The sequence below is a fragment of the Macrobrachium nipponense genome, chromosome 10, assembly GCF_015104395.2.
Source record: "Macrobrachium nipponense isolate FS-2020 chromosome 10, ASM1510439v2, whole genome shotgun sequence".
In the NCBI taxonomy this organism is placed as follows: Eukaryota; Metazoa; Arthropoda; class Malacostraca; order Decapoda; family Palaemonidae; genus Macrobrachium; species Macrobrachium nipponense.
Genome location: NC_087204.1, coordinates 71862762 through 71877654, shown reverse-complemented (window position 1 = coordinate 71877654; position 14893 = coordinate 71862762). Strand labels below are relative to the sequence as shown.

General features: G+C 36.4%; 1 protein-coding gene across 5 annotated transcripts in view; it reads right to left on the bottom strand.

Moving 5' to 3' along the window:
* Positions 1-11259: 11259 nt before the first annotated feature.
* LOC135223681 (thiamin pyrophosphokinase 1-like) overlaps positions 11260-14893 on the bottom strand; it is a 240510-nt gene continuing 236876 nt past the window's right edge. For all 5 annotated transcript variants that reach the window (XM_064262361.1, XM_064262362.1, XM_064262364.1 and 2 more), the window contains 3 exons: positions 14255-14335; positions 13946-14135; positions 11260-12961 (listed from right to left, as the gene is read on the bottom strand). In XM_064262361.1, the coding sequence (XP_064118431.1) occupies positions 12723-12961; positions 13946-14135; positions 14255-14335 (510 nt within the window). In that variant the 3' untranslated portion in view covers positions 11260-12722. The remainder of the gene's footprint in view (positions 12962-13945; positions 14136-14254; positions 14336-14893) is intronic.

The window sequence follows — 14893 nt, the reverse complement described above, 5'->3', positions numbered from 1 at the left end:
GCAGTGTCACCTTCCTGTTGGACACCTCAATGGGAGTTGGGTCTTGTCCAGTTACGACCAGACGGTTATTGGCTAGCAGTTCTGCATGCTCTTTGATGTAGGTACAGATTAGCTTGATAAGTTGCAGTTTGTTTCTCCGTGAGATTGAGGAAGACTTTTGAGCAGAGAGAGGTGTATGCAGGTCCAATTTGTGTCGACGGCTTGCCTCCTTGCTGGCACGTGCTGTGCGTGTTGCGTTCTTTATACTTTTCTCATAGTATCTGTCGAACACCAAGTATGTATTGCATGACTTCAACCTTTCATTCACGTAGCCAAGCAGGTTCAAGATGAAGTCCTCCACTGTTCCCTTGGTTGGCCACCGAATAACCCATAACACTGCACAACCGTCAATTATGAATGCATCTGGACTGGATGACAATCGATCGGATACCTCTACTTGGAGTTTCTTCTTCAGGATTGACTTTGTCTTCGTGATGTGCATGTCGCTGTTTTCCTCAAACATAGATGGAGGTGTTGCAGCTAGCTCAAACTTCATGACATCTTTGAGATTGACGTCCCTCACATGCTGAAGTCCCAGTACTCTCGAGTATATAAGGTTTGGGTCATACACATCCTCTTGTCCGACTTTTACATGCTTGGCGGTGGCTGACATGGTGACAACTTATTTGCTGAGAGGTTTATGAAAGCTACTCGGCCAATGATCTTCATAATCTTTCATCTGTGTTGAAGCCCGATCTTTGCAGCAGTATCAGCATTCACAGCAGCTGGAGCAAGCTTCCGGTAACGATATTGAAAGCTGGTCTGGGTGATCATCTGGATTCAGAGGATCAATTGCACGTGATCAATCTCTCACGAAGATTCTCTCTGTCAGCAGCATCTGTTTTCTTTTCGGGCTGGCATCTCTTCCTTGTTGCACTGTAACTGGTACCTGATGATTCTCATTTCCCATCTCTGAGACATCTTGTACAATGTGGCTGCAAACATGGAGACTGAGTGCCCATCTCTTTAGAGTTGAAGGTTTCAAGGTGATGCCGATGATACCACCTGGACTGTGGCCGTAACGCATAAAGGTCGACTCGATGAACATGTCCGTCCAAATAGCATTCCATAAGCCAGGCTGGTGTCTCGTCACGTGCTTGCCTTGGAGGAAATCCTGGAATACTGGACCGGACAGTTTTTCCATCGAGCGCAGGTAATACAAGCAGTACCCAGAAAGGAAAATACATCAACTTGCTGCATATTAACATCAATATTAATATGAATGATATAATATATTGATGAGATATTTTATCATGTTAAAACTATGTGTTTGTTCATATTGTGAATTTTTATTAGTATGATATGCATGATTTTGACAATGATAATGTTCAATTTTTTATATGTATCCTGACCTTTGTTGTTGACTGTATATGTGTATGAATGTGCTTGTTTTGAAAATTTTAATGTAGGAGTGAACGCCTCTTTTATTGTTGTTATATTTTCTTTTCTTTTTTTCTTATTGTTACACTCATCTGTATATAATCCATTGTATAATCACGCCATCATCTGGCGGCTAATATTACTTTTGTACTAATGTTATTTGTTAATTGTAACTCAACATTAAATAAAGTTTTCTTATTCTTATTCTTACCTCGCGTAGTTGAAATGTCCAGCTCCAAAGAAGTAAGGCAGCGAGTTTATAGTTATGTTATTAGGTTTCTGCAATAGTAGAAGCAATATTAGCATGATTAATATACGCCAGCGGTCAGAGGTACATTGTGTAGGAAATATTTTGAAAGCAACAGAGACCATGCCCATAAGAACAACTATTCTACTATGCGTTCTATGCCAATGACTGTATTGTGGGGTAAAACAAATCATCAGAGGGGAGATAGAGTTTATTTGTGTGTTCTAATGGATTCCCAGACCCTTAAAACATATGTTTAGACACCAAAATCAGATCTCTATGTCCATTTTTGGCGAAGGTATAGGCGAAAATCGAATTTCGGTGATCTCGGCTTCGGCCATTTTGAATTTTGGCAGTAGAAAAAATTGCTCAAGGATGACAGAGTGGCATCACGCGGATTTGGGTTCTGTATGGTTTGTTTTACCAGAATCACCAATAAAACATTGTATGTAAGCCAAAACACACCCAGGCAAAAAATCCTCATTCTGCCACCAGACTAAGATTAAAATTACCTTGCGAGGTCTCCGAGAGTATGAATGTCCTCCCCTAACCTTCCATTCCATTCTATGTTAAAGGGTCTGGAAACTGGGTGGAAATTCAAGGGGATAAAATAGATAGGAGGGTGGGGTTTAATAGTGACGTTTTCGTAATGCCAAAGTGACTCGCTCGGATTGGTATCAGCGTTTCTAGATTAGGCAAATAAGTAGCTTATCAACTTTTTATTGAAGGTTCCTTAGAAGGTATAGGAGACCCTTTTCCTACTAATGAACAACTGTCTTTGACCTAACAGGATCTTGATATGCAACATGCAGTGATTGCAACAAATTATGAGAAGGCTGACGCCGCTGTCTGTCTGTTAGGTTTGGACAAACCCTGTTGTCTCCCACCAGGTAGAACCTTGTGTCCTAGGTTAGTTCATGTAGTTTTGTTTCTCCACCTTAAAAAGCCACCAGGTTTCCAACTTGTCACCATGCAGTGATCCCACACCACACGAGTCACTCCATGGCTATTACGAATGCAGAAGCCCTATAAACAAAAAACTCTCCAACACAACTGTCAAAAACACCCCAAACAGATTAGGTATCTGATAAATAACCGCTTCATGGGTTTTGGGTAAAAATATTTCACCATATACATAGGCCTAGTTACTGAAAGAAAATCATGACCTAATTGTTCTGATTATTTATTGAGTTATGTATCCATACATTAAATTTAATTTCATCTTCAAGAACCCATTAAAAAACAGAAGTCTTCCCAAGTTCAAAGACACCCAACCGGAGTTGATGCGATCTTCAATAGTAGCATATTTATCACATTTGGGAACCTAGATATCTATGTGGGTAATTCCAGTCGGCTGTTGAAGGTTCGCATCGACTGCCATCGGGGTGTCTGCCACAGGACAGGACTAGCTTTATATATCCAAGAAATTCTCTGCAATACACAAACATGCAGTAAAATGTAAACATAACATTCGGCACAGTGATTTCAAAATCTTATGTCAAGCAATAGATAACCGATCATTACCATTCTCGAGTCCCTCTTCATTCAACAGTTGTCACCAACCCTCAACAACCATCCAACTGGTGTACAATTAAACATTACCTAATAGTCCATTCGTTCATTCTACCTTCTTGCCCCTCTGTGTTGTCTTCCCTAAAGTGTCAAGAATATTATAATAACTTGCTCAGTCTTGTTCATGCTTGTGAGCTGGCGAGTACTAGTTTCGCTTTTTTTTTTTCATGCTTGTGTGCCGGCGAGTCCTAGGTTCGCTATTTTTCCTACTTTTTGTAATATAGAATAATTTTTGTTTGTTAGGATCAATGTTAAATAACCACTTTTTCCCTGTTTTTAGTAATAATGTAATTTTTCTGATGTTCACTTGTGGGTTTTGGGTTAATATTCCGGGTTTTTATTTTTTCTCTCCTGAGTGCCATTATGCTTAGTAACTTTGCTCTTCGTTTCATATAAAATTCGAAGTTCAGTGATGTACTGATAATTAATTTATCTATACAATTTTTCTAAAGTATAATTTACTACAGGGCCCCATTTAAGTCAGATTCTTAATGTTATAGAATTTTAATTTTTCCCTGTTTTTTAGCCCTTTAGATGGATTTGTATCCCGAAACGTGGGTGATGTATTTAAATAAAGTTGTAACTAAAAATGCTGAAGTTTCTGCTGGCCATATTGTTCCTTTTATTAGGCTATATTTGAAATCTAAATATCTAAAAGTAACTAAATACTGCACCAAAGACAAAACATTTTCCATAATAGTTGCTTTCAACCGAAAATTTTGCCCAACTAACCTAACAAATAATTTTCTGGGTAAAATCTTGCTCCCCACCCATCCGCCATAACCCCCCCCCACAAAAAAAAAAAAAAAAAAAAAAAAACAAAAAAAAAAACAAAGGTTACTGAACATGCTCCCGAGGTCAATAGGCAGGCCTAGAAGATTGCAAAAGATACGCATTTGCACCCTATGGCAAATGGGTAATTCCTCTGCGATAACTGAACAACTATACTCTGTTTTTTTCCATCTGTCCATCCGCCTGTGGTGTATTTGTATGGTAACACTGCGTCCCGGTCTTTAGATACTAGTTACATTCAGCTTACATTCAACGATTATAATAATATCCTATTTCGAATATTAACGGTGTAATTCGCATACAGTAAATTATTAAAACACTTTTCAGTTGCAAATGTACACCCAGATATCCTTTTATTTACCTAAAACTTACATATAGCGTAGCTATCTAAAGCCCGGGACGCAGTGTTACCATACAAAAACACCACAGGCGGATGAACAGCTGAAAAAAAAGAGTATAGTACTATACTCTGTTTTTTTTCATCTGTCCATCCGCCAGTGGTGTTTTTGTATGGTAACACTGCGTCCCGGGTTTGAAATAGTTACGCTGTGTAAGTTTTAGGTAAATAAAGGATATCTGGTTGTACATTTGCAACTGAAAAGTGTTTTAATAATTTACTGTATGCGAATTACACCGTTAATATTCGAAATAGGATATTGTTTATTATTGTCGAATGTAAGCTGCCTTTCCGGGGTGGCGAATGGAACAGCCAGACGCAAATTCCATCAAACAGATGCTAAACCAAGTTACGTCATATCGTATCTGGCTGAAACGCACTTTATAAAAATTAACATTACATACTGATATACTTACGTATAATGAAGTAATACGTTGACATCTTGCCGTAGCGAACAGCGAGAGAAGCAATTTTCCCGCCACTGCGTCTGGCTGTTCCATTCGCCACCCCGAAAAGGGAGCTTACATTCAAACAATAATAACAATAACCTATTTCGAATATTAATGGTGTAATTCGCATACAGTAAATTATTAAAACACTTTTCAGTTGCAAATGTACACCCAGATATCCTTTTATATACCTAAAACTTACACGTAGCGTGACTATTTAAAGCCCGGGACGCAGTGTTACCATACAAAAACCCCACAGCCGGATGGACAGATGAAAAAAAACAAGAGTTTTTTTATAGATTCGCTAAAGCTAGAACGAGGAACGAAATAAAATCACATTTTTCATAGGGATTTCAGTAACAGCCTAGGACTAAGTAACCCACACCAAGTTACAAAAACCAAACTCTTCGGATTATATTACTTTTTAAGTTCCTTACCTTTGGAAATTGAAACTTCTCGGTTTCAAACTACATAAGCTTACAAATAAAAAATTCTCAAAGCAAAATTACATCTCAGGTGCTCTACCTTTACAGTTAAGTGAGGCTCCTCTCACTGGTTTCCAGCTCCCTTGGTGATCAAGACAGTAAAGGATACATATACAAACGCGACTTTAACACCACCACAGTGTAACACATGTAAAGTAGCGTATAGTTACAATTAATGGGTGAGAGACGACAACACAACTGGGGATTGGAGTCGACACGGATTCATCAGTCGAAAGAAACTAGTTTGTATACATTATTAAAGTTGCCGGTTAGCTTGAAAATTAATGTTCTCCTTGGTTGTTATTGTATTGTTATTTTTTATATGGGTGCATTTTAAGATTGCGCGTGTCTGTGGAATCATTATAAACTGAAAAATAACAATTCGAACTTCTAAAGATTGCGGGAGTCAAGGAAAGCATTATAAACTGAGAAATAACAATTCGAACTATCTCAGAACGGATCCACAACAGAAAAGGGATTCCAAAAAGCATCGCTTTAATGAAGTGGGATGCTTTAATGTTTCCCTTTCTAGTCTGACCTGCTTTCTGCTTTTAGATGGTAATATTGCCATTTACAAGTTTAACAGAAAAACATGCAGATCATTAATCATAGAACTTTTCTTTTCTATCAATATAGTTTTTTTTATCAATATAGCACGAAGCTGGCAATTCCCGTTATTTGAAGATATGACCAAGGTGTCAAGCAATAACGTAAGAACTTACTAGTAGGTATACCTGCATCCTGAATCAACAGTACGTTATAGATGCATACATATATATATATATATATATATATATATATATATATATATATATATATATATATATATATATATATATATATATGGAAAAGCTTAAAGGAGGAATACCTAAAAAGTCATTATACATACTACTTCCTATTGAATATTAAGGCCCTCACTTTCCTACCTCTAACACAAGTCTACCATGGGTCGTTTACGTATTCCTCCTCCTTTATGCTTTTTCAACTACCTTAAGAACGTTGGATATTTGGCCAAAGACAAAGTACTGGGACCTATGAGTTCATTGAGCGCTGAAAAATGGAGAGTAGAAAGGTGTAACGCGGAAAACCTTGCAGTTCCACGATGAAGCAATTGTTAAGAGGGTGGATAACAAGACAGACGAAAGAGAATATGAATAGAGGTACAGAACAAGGAATGAGAGGAGTTGCAGCTAGGGGCCAAATGGACACTGCAAAGAACCTTACGTAATCCGTACAGTGCACTGCATGAGGTGCACTGTCAGCACTAGCCCCTTATGGGGCCAGCCACCTAAAAAAACTATTATGCATCCTTCACCTAGGGTAAACTTTTTATGTGTGCATTTATCACCCTTTATACCACTACTACTATGCATACAGTTCATACCACTATCATGAGGCACTTTTCTTTCATTAGGCTTCACAGACATTAGATCTCTTCCATCGTTTGTTTGTTTTGTTTGTATGGTGTTTTTACGTTGCATAGAACCAGTGGTTATTCAGCAACGGGACCAACGGCTTAACTTGATTTCCGAACCACGTCAAGAGTGAACTTCTATCACCAGAAATACACATCTCTCACTCCTCAATGGAATGGCCAAGAATCGAACCTGCGACCACCAAGGTGGGACACCAATACCATACCAACAACGCCACTGAGGCGCTCTTCCATCGTTTACATACCCACTGCTATCTTTCTTTGCCCCCTCCTCTCAGTCTACTATCATGTTACATAATTCTCAAACACTTATGCAAATCAACATTACATCTTTGCCCACCATCCATATTAGTATTCAGTAAATCTTCCTTGTTTCTTCTATTTGCCGTCATTGTCTATTCTTGCTCCCACTTAATGAAATCTTTTCTAGTGCAAACACTTAAAAATTCTCCACTACATCAAATCAACATTGCATCACCATGACTAATTTATGATAAAATATTTCTCCTCACAGAGCATTGCCTGGAAGATTTACTTTTAAATAATAGGTGAAAACTGGAGTAAGGTAGAGTTAACAAATTAAAGCAATCATTCTACAATCCATTCCTTATTTATTTAATTACCCTACAACTTTGCATTTACATCTACAGCTGTCCCTTCTCTGACCTGTGGCATCACTTCACCCACACACAGATGACTTAAGAAAGCAAGGAATTCAGATTATAAGGCCAAGCACTGCAGCTCTTTCAGTCATTAAGCACTCCAGACAGTAAAAAGGAATTGGAGAGGGTGGACATAAACTGTTCAACTAAAAATGCATAAAATAAAAGTTGAACAAGGTAATTATACAGTTCCACTGTTTAATAAAAGATGGTGGGGCTGGAAAGCAACATGGAAGGAAGGAAGCCAGAAAGGAGGTAAAATAAAGCTATAAGTTGTTATAGCTACCTAGTGGCTGAGGGGACACTGCAAACACCACTCAGTAACGGGCGTCATTTCATTTTTCCTTAGGGGGGCAAAGGTTTATTTAAGGCCCCCCTCCTGAAAGGGGTGGGGGGTGGCGAGCAAAGCGAGCCTAACCAGCTGGGGCATCCGGGGGCCGCTGTAAGGTCCCCCGAGAAAAGTTTTAGAAATATCAACAAAATAGGAGCAATTCGAAGTCACTTGTAAAGGAATTTTGAAGAATTATTAGTCCTTAAAAAAGGCTGTACGTACATCCAATTTTGAGATAATAATTGAAGATGAAAAGCTAGTGGAAATTTCTAAACAAATCAAGTTATAAACTACACTAGTATTAGTCCTACAATATCTGAAATTTAACATGTTGCATTGAATATAGCTCACTACCTGCACAAGGGTCATTCAGGAAAACAAGAGAAATTGATGTGAAGATAAGTTTGGGAAAATGTGTAGAGATAAAATGCTACTTAATTTTAAAAAGGTTCATCTAAGGACATTTCAAAATAAACATATGCTTCATGCATTTCAAATATTATCTACTGCATAAGTGGATACCTCCTTGATATTAATTCTGCAAAATTAACTAGTATGTATAGTTAAGATTTTTAACAAGCTCCTTTTCTGAGGCCATGAGAAGCAAGTCATGCAAGCGCTCATTTTTCATGGTAGTTCGTATAGTATATGTTTTCACTAAACTAAGCACTAAAAACAGTCGTTCATCGCTGGCAGCAGTTACTGGATGGGTGATAAGAATTTTAACCATTTTAAGAATTTCTGAGTAGGCACATTCTAATGGTTTGAGTTCATCATACAAATCAAACAAATTCTTAGGCTTTTCATTTTTAGTTAGAAAGTGACTCTTTGCTACAGATTGGCTATTTAGAAGGATTTCATCTAAGTGTATATCCTTATAAAACTGTACTGTAATTCTAAAAAGCCATTAGAATTACAGTAAAGTGCATTCATCGCTGCTATCAGTGAGATATTATGAGTTATTTGATTTTTATTTGATTTATATTGATTTTTGACATTATGCCAAGCACTGGGGCAACTAAGGCCATTCAGCGCTGAAACTGAAATTGACAGTAAAGTTTGAAAGGAGTTACAGGAGGAAAACCTCGCAGTTACACTATGAAAAAGTTCTTAGGAGAGGGTGGACAGTAAGATGGAAGAAAGAGAATATGAACGGAGGTAAACGGAATGTAGTTGCCGCTAGGGGCCCCAAGGGAAGCTGCAAAGAACCTGAAGTAATGCCTACATTGCACAGAATGAGGTGCACTGATGGCATTATCCCCCTGCGGGGATATTATGAGTGAATCTATTATCCATCTCAAAGAGAAATGTGTCTGATATGTATTGTTCTCACTCATTCCTACAGTTGAATCAGTAAAAAGTCTTATAACTTGGATAGATCTTTTGGATACTCTTGGGTCTGCCTACTTTATTGGAGTCTCTCAAGTTTGTATCAATCTCATATGCAGCAGAAAAAATCTTAGCTTTGTCAAAGATATTAGGGAAACCTTCATCTGTTATCAAGACCTGTAGTTCTTCAATAGTAGAATATATGAAAGAGCAATAGTATAATTCCTTTGCTTGTAGCTGGTCTGACAAGCTGTTGGTAACTTTCAAGACTTGTTCTGCAACATGAGGATTCACTACAAACTTGAAAGACAGCAACTGTTTGTAGAATCCATTTGCTTCAGCTGCAGCTTCTGAATCAGAGCTCTCCTCAACTTTGTGAAGCACTGCTAACAAACTTCCATAACAAAGCTTAAACTTTGCAACTGACCTATAATAGTAAGACCATCCTGTTATAACAGGTCTTTATAATGTCAAAACTTGCAGGTCTTATGCTTTCTGTGCCTTTATGAAAAATTGGTACCTTGTATTACTGATAGTTATGAATGTGTACAGTGTGTTAATAACTGAAAAGAATGAAGAGAGACAGCTGATATTCTTTACACAGTCACCAAGTACTAAATTAAGCCTGTGGGCATGGCAATGTATGTACACTGCATGGAGAATTTTCTTTTTATCTCGTACTCATGCCTGAACGTCACTAGAGCATCCACTCAAGACACTTGCTCCATCATAGCACTGTGCCATACAGTTAGACCAAATTAAACCAGATTGTTCTATTTCATGTATATCTCATGTATAAAATCAGCTAAATTGATCCCTCTCTGCACCTCGACCTTATTTATATTTTTTCTACACTGTTTTGTTAAAAGTGACCTTACAATAATTATATAAATATATATACACAGATGTTTTCCTATCGCTGATTTGGAGGCCACCCTAAAAAGCTTGGGGTCTGAGCACCCCTCACTGCGGCACCCCCCCCTCCCCAAAATCACGCCCCTGCTCAGTAACGGTTGTAACGCATGAACCCACTAGGGGGCCCATAAAGATATTGAACAGACATGGATTGGATCCTTGGTTATTTTAATTGCCATTTCCATCTTCCCTAGCAAAACCCGTTCTACTTCACAAGTTTTCTTTAAATCAATCTTATAGAGGGGAATACCAAATTTAGGTAGAAGGCCAAGCACTGGGACCTATGAAGTTTTTCACTGTTGAAAGAGAAATTAAGAGCACAAGGAAATATGAATGGAGGTACCGTTAAGGGAATAAAAGAAGCTGCAGCTAGGAGCTGAAGGAAAGCTGCAACAAACCTTATGTAATGCCTAAAGTGCACCATGTGAAGTGCACTGACAACAATAGGCCCCCTATGGAAACTTCAATCTTACTCTACTCCATAATTGTCAATTGCTAGTTTCCCTAAACTGAGCACCTACGTACTGTGAAGAACATAATGAGACTGAAAATTAAAAAGACCAAAATAGCCCCAAGTAGTGTATTTGGCCATAAACTGTCTGAATAAACCTTGTCATAAAGAATTTATGCATATTCAAATGATCTTTGTAAGTGTTATGTTTTTTAAAAACTTTTGAACAATTTACTAAGGGTGTTTTATTCCTTTTATCCTTCAGCCCTAGATTATGTAATGATAGACTATTTTCAAAGAAACCTCTCAAGGTTACTAAACAAAAAATATGGATCTATATCCATATTTTATGATATGTCTGCCCTCTCCACCATAATACGTCAATTATCAAAACTATATAAAAAAAAAAAAAAGTTATCATCAAGCTTCTCCCATTGTTTCATGTATTCACCACACAATCATTGAACAGTGAATTAACCGTAAAATATTATGCAGTTTAATCACCACAACGAGTTCAATTCTCTAACAAGTATAGCCAAGTAACTGACTATTGACAGTTTAATGTACCCCCATAGAAACCACCCGAATAACAGTAAAATCACTGTTTGTATTAATCATATATTGTTATCTCTTTCCTGTAAGTTGTTCCTTGACTACCGAAGGTAATTTCCTTATGCATATAGTATACTGAATGCCTGTAACAGTACTCATAGAGAGGAATTATTCAATAAACAAAACGATTAAGCAATGGAAGGTGAGTAAATGAAAACTAAAAAAAATTTAACTTCATAAATATTACACGAATACTTGTAGCAAATCATAATTTATATTCTCTGGAATCCTATCTATAATATATACAAATGGCTACAATATAATTTACATAATATCATCTGTAAAATTAACATCTGTAGATTCTTTACAAAACAGATCTCCTTATGAGGTACGGAAAAGTTATATTATAAAATACAACACCATTTAAGAATTCATCAATGGATTCTTATAACATCTTTCAATGGATTTCATCTGAAATGTTGAGATTTTTTATTTTGCAAGGATTTTATCCCAGTGTGTAAAAGAGATTTTTCTAGGCTATTAACCAAATGCCCAGTTTAATATCACTTCAGGTTTAAATTAGCAGACTCAATACAGTACATAAATAAGTGTGAAGTACAATACAGTATGAATGTTCCATGTGTTAGTTTACACTTGCCATAATCTACTACAGTATTGGAAAAAAAACATATTTTCATGACAGGAGATTAACCTTACGATATCGTTTAAAATGCACAAATGAAACACAACATACTTTCAGTGCTTCACTTCGCAAGTACTGCATTAAGATTAAAGTTTATATTGCACATAGTAATAAGTAAAGTTTATCCTTTAACACAAAGCTTAACAACTTGGCTTCAAGGTGAAAAAACACTAAGCTTAACAATTTGAGAATTAGTTAAGTTCAGGGAGCAAAAACAGTAACTAACCCAAAAAACATTGATTCACCACCTATTTTGATAATACAGCCTAAATCACAACCACCTTTATATTGGGGTAAATATTAAGTTCAATACTGCAAAACCTAGCAAAGTACCGTACTTACTGTACTATTCATCAAAATGTGCGCAAGATCACAAACTATGTTTTGAATGTCTAAAAATACTATACCAACTTTTATGGTGACTATAACTTTAGCTGCTATTGTTTTTTTGTTTTATACGTCTAAAAATACTGTACTAACTTTTATGGTGACTATAACTTTAGCTGCTATTGTTTTTATTAAGTGCATCGTACAGTCAGTACAAATATATATGATAATTTATTCTTGTTGTTGATATACATGAAAGGCAAGCATGTTAAAAATTTATAAAAAGAAATTAACCAAAACAAATTGTGTGCAATACAGGCAAGTCACTGTACATATTTCCTCCATATCTTCTTCAATGCATAGCAGCTATATATGTAGGTACAGAGAAGATGTAACCTAAATAACTACATTTGTATATAAAAACTCATAACTGAAGCACCATATTTTGTAAAGGACAAGTTCAATATATATTTTTAAGCTAAAAACTCAAAAAAAATATATACTGAACTAGGAAAACCTGCTCCTGCTCCTCATAAAGGTTAAATATGCTAACCCAGGTTGCACAACAAAATCAAATGAAACTAACATATTTTCCACAAAACATCAAAAAGATCTTTCAAGTATGAAATAAATAACACAAAGGTGACTATCTGACCTCACTGGTTTGAAACAATTTCACACTTTGCCTTCATGGCAGGCACTAAGTCACCAGGGGAGCTGTACTCTTGAAGTGCTTTTGAAACCATACAATTTTCCACTGGGTACAATTGATCAATGTCCCAACCCATAGTCCAAAGAAGAGGTTGGCACGTTGTTATAGTCACCTGGCCTTCATGAGTAGGGTCATAGGTATTTGAGGTGCTTACTAGGTGACCAAAACCAAGAATTTGGTTATCTGCAAAAGAAAACAATGATGCTATAACTTACTATTGTACAGTATACATACTATGTCCTGCATCATATGGCTTAATTTCCAGCTCAAAATTTTGAGCAAAACTGGTGATGGGATCCTCCTAGTTGCATAAAGAAATAATAGTCACAGAGATTGGATGCCAAGATTGAAAAAACTAAGAATTGAGGTTAAGTAAAATGTTAAAAAGTGGATGCTGCAAGCACCCCTAGTAATGCCTACAATGAGGTGTACTTACAGCACTACATCCCTACAAGGAGAAAATTACGTAACACTTATGATGAATGACTGGATCCTTCTTTGTGGATACTGTCATGAAGTGCCACCCTTCTGTGAAATACTTCATACCTTGGCAACTGATAAAACACTTTAATGAATGTTTACCACACAAAATAAACAGTCAGGACAAAAAGATGCATTAAATAAGTTTCTGCAATCTAGGTTGTCCAGACCTTTCATGTATGTGACACTGCTGATAGTAGGATATTAGTCATTAGATGTGATATGTGCTTAAGCCTGCAACAACTCCTATCTAGTATATAATGAAGCATTTACCACTCAAAGGTGAGTAAGGGAGGAGCACTAAATCATCAGAAATAGAAAATTTAGATTTCTAGTCCCAACTAGACCTCTGGGCATGAAGGAACATCAGAATACAGAGTATTCACTGATATTTTTTCTGATATAGAATGCAGGACTAATAAGAACAATCAAGAAGCAGTCAGCATCAGCAGATACTGTCTTTACTGAATCAACATAAAAAGTGAATGAGCTATGAAAGCAATCTTATTCCATTAAAAACAAAGACTGGTAAAGGTCTGAAGCAACTGCATTCAATTTGGAAGTACATCTTAGCATTCTAATTAGTTTTCAAACAACACATGGAACAATCTTGGAATGCCATTAATACAGTAATAAAAATACTTCTCTAATCTATAATAGGTAATACTCAGGATAGATAAATCTCACCTAGATTCCACTTTAATCCTTTTGTAGTGACAGTTGCTGGATAGCCAAGAGGGACAAGGCCACACCAGGAGCGAAGAGGATTAAGTATAATCTCCTGTGACACCTGAATGGTGTGATCTCCTTCACTTAACAACCAAAACAAACTGGCTCCACTAACAACAATCACTGGTACAGGAACAACATGCTCTACCTACAAAATAAAGAAATTTTTTTTCAAAAGTCATCAAAATCAAATCATAGTAACTTATCATGAAAATATAGCTCATTTGCATCACTATATTAAATCAACACAACAAACTTTGGTCTTACCTTGTATAGTGTGGAAAGATTTGCAATAACATGATCAAATCGCTCATTGCAAACAGCAGCTATCACCACAATGTGTTTCAGCTGAAAATTAGTTTAGCACTGTAATAAATCTAAGTGTTCCTTGATAAACTATACTAAATAATTTATAAATATATATATATATATATTCGTATGTGGCAGGATGAATATGGCCATAAAATACCTGAACTCCTTACTAGATTAAAAATCTGATGAACAATTCCTTGCAAAACAAGGGATACAGAGTAATCCAAATGAACACTGGTAAATCATATCAAAGGAAAAACCTGTTTCCTGGAATAAGATATGTTAAATATACTTATCTAAAAATGCAGTATATACTTTCAATTTGCATTAATTGATCAAATAAATTTCTCACAGAAAATTATGATAAGTGAAGTTTACAACTTCATGCATCCAAGGATGTGGCAAGTACATAGTTCATAATTTTTTAGAGCCCTCTCAAGTACAGTATCGTAGTGTCATTACTCACTGCATGCTATAATAAAACTATACCCAAACCAAATTTTGTGAATAAAAACACTACCCCTATTTCAGTGTAAAATAAAATCACTGAACATATGCTAGTATAAAAATGGTATAAAAACAAAGTTGCTAATA